Source organism: Rosa chinensis, chromosome 1 (genome assembly GCF_002994745.2).
Source record: "Rosa chinensis cultivar Old Blush chromosome 1, RchiOBHm-V2, whole genome shotgun sequence".
NCBI lineage: Eukaryota > Viridiplantae > Streptophyta > Magnoliopsida > Rosales > Rosaceae > Rosa > Rosa chinensis.
The window spans coordinates 32,637,951-32,649,717 of NC_037088.1; the positions used below are offsets into that span (position 1 = coordinate 32,637,951).

The 11,767-nt window shown below is 38.2% G+C and overlaps 1 protein-coding gene across 1 annotated transcript; it reads left to right on the forward strand.

The window, feature by feature from the left end:
- Positions 1-6,971: 6,971 nt before the first annotated feature.
- On the forward strand, positions 6,972-10,048 carry LOC112181517 (ankyrin repeat-containing protein NPR4). Its single transcript, XM_024319880.2, has 2 exons — positions 6,972-7,668; positions 8,934-10,048. The coding sequence occupies exons 1-2, from the start codon at positions 7,057-7,059 to the stop codon at positions 9,813-9,815; spliced, it is 1,494 nt and encodes a 497-aa protein (XP_024175648.1). The 5' UTR covers positions 6,972-7,056; the 3' UTR covers positions 9,816-10,048.
- Positions 10,049-11,767: the final 1,719 nt, after the last annotated feature.

An 11,767-nucleotide genomic window follows, 5' to 3' on the forward strand; every position in this document is an offset into this window, starting at 1 on the left:
TCAATTAATGCTCCTTCATGAATTTTCCACATTCATCTTGGTCCATGCACTTCAAACTCTAGAGCCAAGAGATGTTTAACCCTCATAAATTCCTTGTGGGAAACTAGAATACATTATTCTAGAACCAATGCATCATTCATAAACATTCTTTGAATTTGGTCTGGATATTTAACATGAAATCTTCAAAACTAGAAAGAATGCTCCCGTTCAGTTGATTTTCTCCTAGGTCCAAAACCTGTAGTGAACTCAAACTTGATAGAAGAGATGGGAGTTCGTCAGAAAAGGAATTTGACCTAAAACTTAGAATTTTCAAATTTCCAAACCTGTCGCCTATCCATGGTGGAATAGTTCATGTTAGGTTGTTATTTCCAAGTTCCAGTGTTTCCAAACATGACAAATTCTGCAAAGCTTGAGGAAACTCTCCGGAGGTTTGTTGTTGCTTAGGTGCTGTGTTTGGAGCAGCTTCAACTGACCTAAAGAGTCGGTAATACTTCCAGAGAGATTGTTCTTACTAAGGTCTAGAACCTTTAGAATATAAAAGTTCCCAATACTAGGTAGAATGCTTCCACTTAATATATTATTTGAAAGATCAATGGCTCCAAGATCAAATATTTCGCCTATAGAAGCAAGGATTTCTCCCATAAGTTGGTTTCCTGAAAGAGACATGCATGAATATCAAGCTTGGTGTGATTTCACCAATGTTGTTCGGGATAGGACCTGAAAATGCATTGTTGGATAAATCTAGTAACTCAACGTTAACAACTGGAAGAGGAAGTGGCCTTTGGAATAAGTTGGAGTTGAAATCGATGTCTGCATAAGAAGCAATGTTTAATGGATTTGGGAGCTGACTTTCTAACTGGTTAGAGAAAATATTTCAAACAGTACCTGAACTTAGGCCGACTCCTAACTTCAGTACCTGACTATGCAAAACTATCACTTTGGTACCCCAAGTTTGAAGCCCGACCCAAGAACGGTACACGCCATCCATAACAGTGTTAAGAGCCCAGCCACGTGGCAATACCTGAAGGGTAATTGGGTCATTTCGTTACCCATCTATCTCCTTCGCCTATTCTCTGCGCAGCCACCCATCTACCTCACCACACCCATTTTCTTCCTTCACAAAAACAACAGCCAATCAACCACTTCCTCACTCTCACTCTCTCTAGCTTCCAACACACCACTACCTCCTCATTCCTCACTCAGATTTCATCAATTCCTCATCCTCATGCCGTACCAAGTGCGGATCACTCCCTCCGGCGACCTCGAAACAGTCGGCCGCTATGACTTCGAAACCAAACTCGGGTCCACAATGATGCACGACTTCGCCATCACAGAAAACTTAGTCGTGATTCTCGACTAGAAGGTGGTGTTCAAGCTTCAGGAGATGATCACCGATCTACGATAAGAACAAGAAATCCATGTTCGGAATTTTGATGGCCAATAGAAAACCCAAACCTTGTTGGGCGGGAGTGTAGAGGAGGAGGGAGGGGATGACTAGCCTGAATTGGGTGGAATTTCCGGAGAATGAGAGAAGTGAAAAGCAGAGAATTTGGTTTCTGGGTTCTGAGAAATTGGTAATGGTTTGGTTTGAGAATTGGGGGAAAAGTTGATAGGGATAGAGATATGGATGTGGTAGCCATTCCCATTTGCCACCACTCTCTCTCTCTCTCTCTCTCTCTCTCTCTCTCTAGTCTCTGTAATGGAACGGCCTTGTTGATCCTCGTACTCAACAACAACCACCTCTGGTTCTGTTGATCTGGGCTAGGAGACAAATTCCCGCGCTGACTAGTGAAGTCACAACGAGGAACAAAACGACAACATTCATCATCTCTCTCCTTAATTTCTTCTCCCTGTAATTTCTCTACTTGAAGTCTGAGAGTAATCTGAACTTCGGCAATCAGTGAAGATTGTAGAGGTACAATTGTGGAACGGTGTTGTTGATGTAAAAAAAACAAAAGTCTTATAATCTTTTTTTAATTAAGGAGGAAGGAGAGCAACTTGTAGAGAAGCTGAAAGCTCTTGGAGCGAAGGTTGTTCTTAAGTGAAATAAAATACATGATCCGTATGTAATCCACTACGAGGAATTTGTGAGATTAGTTCATGTTTTTGGGGAAACACCAGGCCAACAGCTTTCTGGAATTTTATCAATCCAAATGAAACACATATCAGGTTTTCTCCAATTGTTTTAAGTTGAGAAATTTGCTCAAGATTGATTTCTTGTTGTATTGATATCTGAGCTATTCTGATAAAGCTGCGATTTGTTTAAGATTCGCCCATGGATGAACTCTTTCCATGATTCTTATTCCCTTGTTTAGATTTTGAAGGGGATGAAGTTTTTCATTATTAATTTCAATTTAATAGGCACATTATTAAAAAAAATTAATTAAGTTAAAAAAAAAAGAGTTGGACCGAATTACCCCTCAAAATATGCCACGTGGTTAGCTAGTTAACGCCATCATAGACGGCGTGTACCGTTCTTGGGTCAGGCTTCAAACTTGGGGTACCAAAGTGATAGTTTTGCATAGTCGGGTACTGAAGTTAGGAGTCGACCTAAGTTCGGAAACTATTTGAAATATTTTCTCAACTGGTTAAATGAAATATTTAATGGCGAGAGGTTAGATGAAACTTCCCAAAACCAGTTGGGAATGGAACCTGAAGTGCTAGATTTTGAGCGACCTAAATGATGAATCTAGCTCTCTTTGGTATTTTGACAGTGGTGCCATCAATCACATCACTACTGACTTGAACAGTCTTAGCGTTCACGATCGCTACAATGGTTCCTCCACTGCCAATGGCGAAGGTTTGCAAATACAAAACATGGTTCCTTTATTTTCTCTATCCCAGACTCCAATTCTCAATTTTGATTAAACAATATCCTTCATGTTCCTCACATATTTCATAACCTTCTTTCTGCTAATTAGTTTGTATCTAACAACAATTGTCAAGTGACAATAACTCCTACTCATTGTTTTGTTAAGATCTGCTGGGGAACCTACTGTTTCAAGCCCCTATTGATGGATGTTTATACCCCATTCGTCTCAAGAAACCCAAGTCTTCATCGGTTGCATTGCTCACTTCCGCTCCCTCTTCCTTGTGGCACTAGCGTCTAGGACACCCGTCTACGCAAACTCGACAACGCCTCCATTCTAGTCATCAAATTAAAGTCCTCAAGTGGTTTTTTTTGTTCATCTTGTCAATTAGGTCGAAAGACCAAGTTACCTTTTGTTCAATCAAGTTGTACAACAACATTTGATTTGCAATTAATCCATTCCGACGTTTGAGGTCCCTCTCATATTCCATCAATTACTGGCTACAAATACTATGTTTGGTTATTGACGATTGGTCTAGATTTACATTGGTTATTTCCATTAAAATGTAAATCTGATGTGTTTGGCACATTTCAAAAGTTCAAGCTCTTAGTTGAAAACCAATTCAATACCAAAATAAAGACCTTACAATCCGACAATGGAGGTGAATACAAGAGCTTAGCTTTTCAAAATTTTCTCTCCCAAAATGGAATTGCCCAACAATTCTCATGTCCTCACACTCCAGAGCAAAACGGTATGGCAGAACGTAAGCACCGTCATGTTATTGAGCTCACACGCACATTTTTTGCCCAATCAGGTCTCTCACTTAACTACTGGGCTGAGGTTGCTCTCACCTCAGTCTATCTCATCAATAGACTCCTATCTTCTTCCTTCAATTTCTTTCCCCATTCCAGAAGCTTTTCAATCGCCCACCTGATTATAACTTCCTCAAAACATATGGGTGTGCCTGTTACCCATGGTTAAAGCCCTACTCAACTCACAAATTTGATTTTTGAAGTTGTGATTGCATCTTTATTGGGTATGGGACCAATGAAAAAGGCTATAGATGCCTTGACATGAAAACCGGGAAAGTCTACATCTCACGACATGTCTTTTCCACTTAAAACTCTCATTCCTACATCCTCACGACGTCACCCACACTATACGCTCTGCCTTCTCCTTCATTACTCCCATTACCACCTGCGCACTTTACCCCAACTCCGCATTTGCGTCAGTCACCACCACCACCATCTCCTAATTCTCATCCACCAACTCCACCACCGCCTTCCCCGACACCACCTCCTCATCCACCATTACCTCCACCCCAACCACATTGCATACCACGACAACAACCTGGTCCTCCTTCACCCCCTATGTAAACTTGCTCTAAAAACAACATCTTTGAAGGTCTTCACCACCAAATACCCCTTTATTAGTGCCTTCTTAGACCATCTCCAACGGAGTGGTCTTTTGCCATCTGGCAGCCCAACGTCTACTTTTGACTGTCCAAATTCCTCTTCAACCTATATGCCATTTACACGTGTATTTGATAATTTGAGGCTTTCTGTCAAATTTCACAGCCCAAACCTCATCAGTCTTATATATATATATATATTATGATTTCTGTCTCTTCTCCCTCTTCCTTTTCCCTTTTTCCTTCTCAGTTCTCACAGAACATCAAAATCCCTAAAATCCCTGATTAATCAAGAACATCAAAATCCATGATTAATCAAAAAAGTTATTTTCTGCTATCTTCTTTCGTAGACCTCATTCTCCACATCTGGGTCCTCGGCATCTCCATCATCACCTGTTTAAATTACCAATTGGATGAATGATTTTGCAACGGCGATTTTGGATTGAGGGGCAGCACCCACAACGAAATCAAGACCAAGATCAACAATACCAAGGTCTTAAGGAACAATTGGGCATAAGCCTGAGCAAATTGATTCTGAAGCTGGTTCTTGAAAAGGTTAGGGTTGAATTGGGTTGAACAAGATTCGCTTGACGACGATGAAAAGTCCATCATTGATCACTGAAAATCGCCCTCTTTGTTAAGCCTCTACAACCCTACAGTTCTACACAACTCCTATCGCTACTCTCTTTCCATGGCTTCTTGAAGAGAAGAGATACAGAAGAAAAGAGATTGAGAAGAAAGAGAAAGTTGGTTTTATTATATTTATATAATATTTGAAAAAATAATAATAAAATAATATTTAAATTTGACATCTCTATTGGAGTAGAAGTTTGTCAAAAATAACAATTGCCACATCATCTTTCAAATTTGAATTTGACATAAGCATTTTGACCAATTTGTTGGAGATGCTTTTAGCTTCCAAATCTCACTTCCCTACAGGTTACACCTCAAACCTATCACCAAGCTTCTAAGGACCCTAAATGGGTCAAAGCTATGCAAGAGGAAATGGCCGCACTACATCAAACTGGGGATTTGCTTATTTCTAGTATTTTAGAGATAATTACACGCATATAAATGCATATAATCAGTTCCAAATTTGGGGTTCTGAAATGATGATGTACTAGACAAGGATGTTGTGGTTTGAGTTGCTGCCTTGCCTGTTGCAGCTTTGCTGGTTTAGAAATTTCGAATTTGCACTAAAATTGGGTGTTCTGAAAATGTGCAATTTGCTGCCTTGTGTTGTATTAATGTACTTTGTACTATTTAAGTATTATAACAGTGTAACTTATGTTGTTATAGTTATAATGAGTGATTTACACTTGACAGCACCTCATTTGCAATGTAGGTGCCTAAAATACTGAGTTACAAACCTAGGAAAAACCTGGGAGCTAGAAACCTGGATTTTGGGAACGAAAACCCGAAAAACCTAACCTGTAGAAAGTCGGTTCAGGCTTTACTTGGTTCTCACTTTCCAAATAGACCGAACTAACCCGGACCGAATACTTCAGGCTCAATCTTAGTCCATGAAAACTTTGGGACCGCCCCTCCCCGACCCCAGGCTTAGTGTAAGTGAGTTGTAATTTGGCCTGGTTTATGTAAACTGATGAAAAATTACTTTGCCAAATAAGAATAATTGGACCACGTAAATTTTTTCGCACTTAAACTAATCACATGAATATCTTGATCCACAAGTGCTTGCAGCTCATCTATATTAGAAGCAATAAAAAAATGAAGTCGGAAAAAAAAATTTCAGATGTTTTCTTTAAAATTTGTGCATAAGAAAATGTATGATTAAATTTATTAAAAAAAGAAATTTCACTCGCGAATTCTTTCGACACTCAGGGGCTCTAAAATGAGATGTAAAAACCAAATAAGAGCATCTCCAACAGAATACTTATTTTAAAAAAAATTTGAAATTTAACTAGTTTTAGGCTAAATTTGATCTCCAGCAGACTAGCTAAACAAAAGCTAAATTTAGCTTTAGCTAAAAGACCTAGCTATATTTAGCTAGAGAGGAGAGAGAATTTAACTAAAAGTTAAATTTAACTTGAGTTTTAGGTATTTGCTGGAGCATAATTCAATATTCAACTAGCTATATTTCAATTTTAGCTACTTTTAGCTATCCAGATAGCTATCACTGTTGGAGATGCTCTAAGGGTTAGAAATTTAGTGGATATAGGTCAATTTTGGTATGATTTTTGTGAATCAAGTAAAATCGATAAGTCCTAGAAAACAAATTTTATAAGATGTCATATTTTGAATTCGGCAGACGATAAATTTGTTGCGTAATAAAAGCAAAATTTTAAAAAAATGGGCTTTCCCATAAACTCTTGTCAAGTTAAACAAGTACATATGAAGTCATCCAAAAAAAAAACACATGTATATATGAAAGGGACACTGCTAGTCCTATCTCCACAGAATTCTTTGGCATCTTTGGCTGTCATCTGTCGGTCTTTTTGAACCACATACATAAACACTTCTCCAACGCGTCAGTTAGACTTCACAGCTTCAGATTGACTAATTATCTAAACTTGAATCGCTATGCGTGGAATAGAATCATTGCAATTGAATTGGACTCCCTTTAGTTGTAAAATTATTGCACTTGACCAAGACTTCGTGAAAGCACTTGATGCTTTCCTTGTAAACAGGTGTCCAATTAAGAAGACGTGGAAAGAGTAAAGCGTTGACGCCCATGTCGTTAACAACATGCTTTCCTTCTCACTCGGATGCTCTTGTTTCAAGTACAACCCTTTCCATTTCGTTAACAAGTGAATCAATTCGGGGTAGAGAGAGAGAGAGAGAGAGAGAGAGAGAGAGAGAGAGAGAGAGAGAGAGATGGAGATTAGAGAAGACCACCATGAAGACGATACAACAAAAGCACTCTATGAGGCAGCAGTTGCAGACTCTGTATCATCTTTTAAAACATTGATCCAGAAAGACCCTCTCATCCTTGACGAAGTTTCACTCACTCACTTCAGTGAAACTCCCCTCCACATCTCAGCTCTGCTCGGCAACATTGATTTCACCAAGGCTATTCTTACCCACAACTGGAGACTTGCCACCGTGAGGGACTCCTTGAGACGCCTGCCGCTTCTCTTGGCAGCTGCCGAGGGCCAAAAGGAGATTGTTCAAGCTCTTCTGAAAGCCTACCCGGCCGCTTGCTTGTTTCCTGATCAGTATGGAAGAATCCCTCTTCACTATGCCGCTATGAGAGGACACGCTGAGGTCTTAGTTGAGTTGATGCACACAATGCCCAAATCAGTCATGTTAAGGGTTCTTGATAGAGGAGACACGGTTTTCCACTTATGTGTTGCTTATAACCAATTAGAATGCTTGAAGCTATTGGTGGAAGAGGTAGGAGACAATAGAGACCTCCTCAATGCTAGAGCTGGATGCGATGGTGGTATGACCATCCTTGAATTAGCTGTGATGCTAAGGCAAATTGAGGTATATTTGGTTTATACATCTTCGCTTTTCTTTTCCTTTTCTGGTTAAAATATACGAGAAAATTAGGAAAAAAAAAAACCTAAAAATAAGCTCTTATTAGGACAAATTTATTTCTATATTTTCTTTTAATTTACACTCATTCACATAATTAAATATTCCTTATAGGTTTTAAGCCTATAATTATAATTTTTCACCTTTTTTAGTTCAACTATTTTACCCTTCTGATTGAATAGGTAAAATATTCCTCAAATATAGTTGTTGAATTTTTAGTAAAATATTCATTTCACCTTATTTACTGGAAATAAAATAGAATAATCAAACACCCTTGTCATTAACTTTCATTTGCTAATTTTGGTATTTTTAGATGAACCATAGGTATAACTGTATAATTTTTCCTATCGTGTAGGTGCTAAATATCATGTGAGTCTTAACATAAACAAATGATTTAGGTACCTATCATATAGGTGTTCACAACTTGTACCTATCTATCAAGGAATAACTTCGATAGAATGAACCATAGGTAAAATTGCATAATTATTGTCTATCATTTAGGTGTTAAACATCGTGTGAGTTTTAACATAAGCAAATGATTTAGGTACTTATCATTCAGGGAGTTCACAATTTGTACCTAAAGAATGATTTAGGCACCTATAATTCCAGCTTTTGAATGTGGAGATTACATAACCTCCAACCCAAGTATTGATTTCAATTGCTGGAATCAATAGTTGATTAATTCTGGGCAATGTCTTTGCACAACCATTTCAAGAGTTGCATCTGCATAAAGTTTGGGGATGGTGGCAGCTTTAGTAATTCTTAACAACAATGGGTTTAAATATTTATCTTTTTTTTTTATATATAGATAAACCTAATTAATAGGTTTGGGTGTATATTAAAACAATATTATAGATGGGTTTAATCTAAAAGGTGTGTGTGAATTTGGGTGTAGAATCAAATTCCCCTAAAATATACATATCTCTGTCCTTGAATCATATATGCATATATAGATGTCTAAAAGAGATTGATTATTACTTTTAATCATGTTCATGAATGTAAAAGTTAGATGATTCATTTTTAATCATGCAGATAGAAGCTTGATAAACATCACAATCTCTCATTGCCACTATAACAGCTTTCGAACCCTTTAGGCAATCTCAAATTTGATAATTGCCTTTTTTTTTATTTTTATTTTTTTATATCATTTTGAATTTCGTTGAAGCTGAATCTACAATAGACAAAGTTAAACATGGTAGTCCATATCTGTGCAGACCATAAAATACTTGCTTTCGCTACCTGCTGTACAAGCAGAAGCAAATGTTGTACATGGGAAGGTTTTAAACATGCTAGAAAATAGTCCAAGAGAGTCCGTAAGTTTGGAAATTCAACGAGTTTTGATGGATGCTGGTATCATGAGAAATGGAAAGAATGAAAATGAGAAACAACTACCATTACCAAACAACAAATCAAAGAAAGATGGAAAAAAGGGACGGAAAGGTTCGAAAAAGGTGAATGAGAAACGCAGTGAGAGTGGGAATTGGGTGGAAGAGAAACGCGGCATGCTGATGGTTGTAGCTACCATGATCTCAACAATGACATTCCAAGCTGCAATTAACCCACCAGGTGGGTTTTGGCAAGAAATGAACACCAATACGGTTTTTGATGGAGTTCCTTATTGCAGTATGAGAGACCCTTGTCTACCCGGAACTGCAGTATCAAGGTACATGCATCCAGAATACTTCAACTGCTTCCAGATTTTCAATACCATCAGCTTCCTCTGTTCTTTGTGCATCACTCTTTTGCTTATAAGTGGATTTCGTCTCCATAAACGAGTACTTGTCTGGCTCTTGTCAATAGTGATGTGTCTCACTCTCACATTCTTGGCACTGGCCTTCAGGGCAGGTTCCTATATGATAAGACCAGAAGGTATTCAATATGGATATCGCGATCGTATACGTTTTCTGGCTTATGGCTCATGGTTTTGGGTTCCATTGCTTCTACTGGTAGCTTTATATCACACTATTCGACTTCTGGTTTGGCTCGTAAGGAAGTTGTGGCGCCTAATCTACCACAAAATCAAGAAGACGAGCAGCAACGATGGAAATCAACATCAGCCTCCCTCAAACTCTCATGAGAACAATTCGTACGTCTAAGTGGACTGAAATGATCGATACTCGATCTGTTGGTACAACTACAAACTAGATAGTCACCGGCACGTGTATTGTTATGAATTTTTCTCCCTGCTTTGATGTTCTATCTGTTTAGGGAAAAAAAAAATCTAGCAACTATATAGTGCATGCTGTTGTATAATTCATCTTTTCTCCCTGTATTGTTGCGTACTTAAGACATGCAATATAATACATCTTTAGGTGTTCCTCGATGGTTACTATTATGCTTGTGGTATTTGATGATGAATTAGGCTTCCTATTTGAATCAAATCATTTCCACGCTTCATCATATAAGCAACCTGAACATGATGTCAGGATCTGAAACATGATGTCAGGATCAGGATCTGAAACATGCCTAAAACACTGATAGACACAAGTGGTCACACAACAAAATAGAAATCATCTCTAATCTAGTTAAAAGATGGCAACCTTGTTACCTTGACAACCTTGATGTTATAGGGAAACACTAGCTAAGAAGAGAGTTAACCCGATAGGAAAAAAACAATTATATTAAAAAAATTCATAGTGTCTATGGTACCAAGCGTGCTCATGAGTAACCGTTTGGACCAAAAATATTATTGACAAAACCAAGGTTTAAAATATCGGTTTTTACATATCTATCATAAATTAAATAAATAAAAAATATCAAAAATATTAGAGATATATCTGAAATATTTGGGAAAATAATTTTTTTTTTAATTAAATAATTGTTACTCCCTGTATTTTGTGGTTAAAAATAGTTTAGTCCCTCGTCTTTTAAATTAAACAGGTTAGAGCATCTTTAGCAGACTTTCTATTATGGCTCCTTAGCTATTTTGGAGAGCATGTTTAGCTTTTTATCTATTTTAACAGCTGCACCAGACTCCTAAGTGACTCTCTATTATAATTTTTAACTATCTCGCTCCTAAATATAGAGAGCGGAATGAGGCTCTCTATAATTTAAAACATTCCTTTTAAGTTATTTTATGTAATTTATAAATACATTTAAACTATTTAATATTCATTTAAAAAATAATATAAATTCAAAACTAGCTAAAATAGAGAGCATTGATGCAGACGTAATTCTAAAGTAGCTAGCTAAAATGACTTTTTAGCTACTTTAGCTAAAATTTGACTCAAAATGGCTAGTATTGCTAAAGATGCTCTTAGTCCTTATTATATCTAATTCTCAAATAACAAGTCCAAAATGACCATTATACCCCTCACTTCATTTTTAAAATTTTTTTTTCTCTTTTTAAGTGTTTTAATTTTTCTCTATTTATTTTTTTGCCTCTCTCTCTCTCTCTCTCTCTCTCTCTCTCTCTCGGGATTTGGGATTTGGGATTTTCCGCCATGGCCTCCACGACAAGACCCACAAATGCTCTAGTGACTCTGCAGCCCCCCACTCCAGTTCCCCGACCCCAATTCTAGCTCCGATCAGCCCAGCTTCGATCCCATTTTATACCAGCCCGCCTCCACCGAGCTCCACTTCCAACCCACCACTCAAACCCCCAATCTCTCACCCTCCTCTGCCCCTTTTGCTTCACCGAATCCTAACCAGAAACCCCAACCCCCAAACTGGATCCGCTTCTAACGCCCCACTTGACTCACAAAATGGATCCGCCATCCTGACGGCACCACCACCCAAAACGCTAAAGCCTAGGAAGCTACGTCGGTATACTAATCCGAGTCCAAATTTCGGTGCTCTACTACCAAAGTAGTTGCTCGACCAATTCCGGTGCTCTATTACCGGCATCTTTCACCGTCTTACTTCGATACTATCGCTTCCGAGTACAATTGCACGCTAGGTTTCTGAGACGAGTAGAGAATTGGAGAGATCTAGTTTGCCTCCGGCGACGTATAGCTTCGATATGAGCTTCTTCGTCTTCGTCTTCGGGCGAGGCAACACCGTTTTGAGGCTTTGCATCGCTCGGATTGATCATAATTTCATTTTGTAA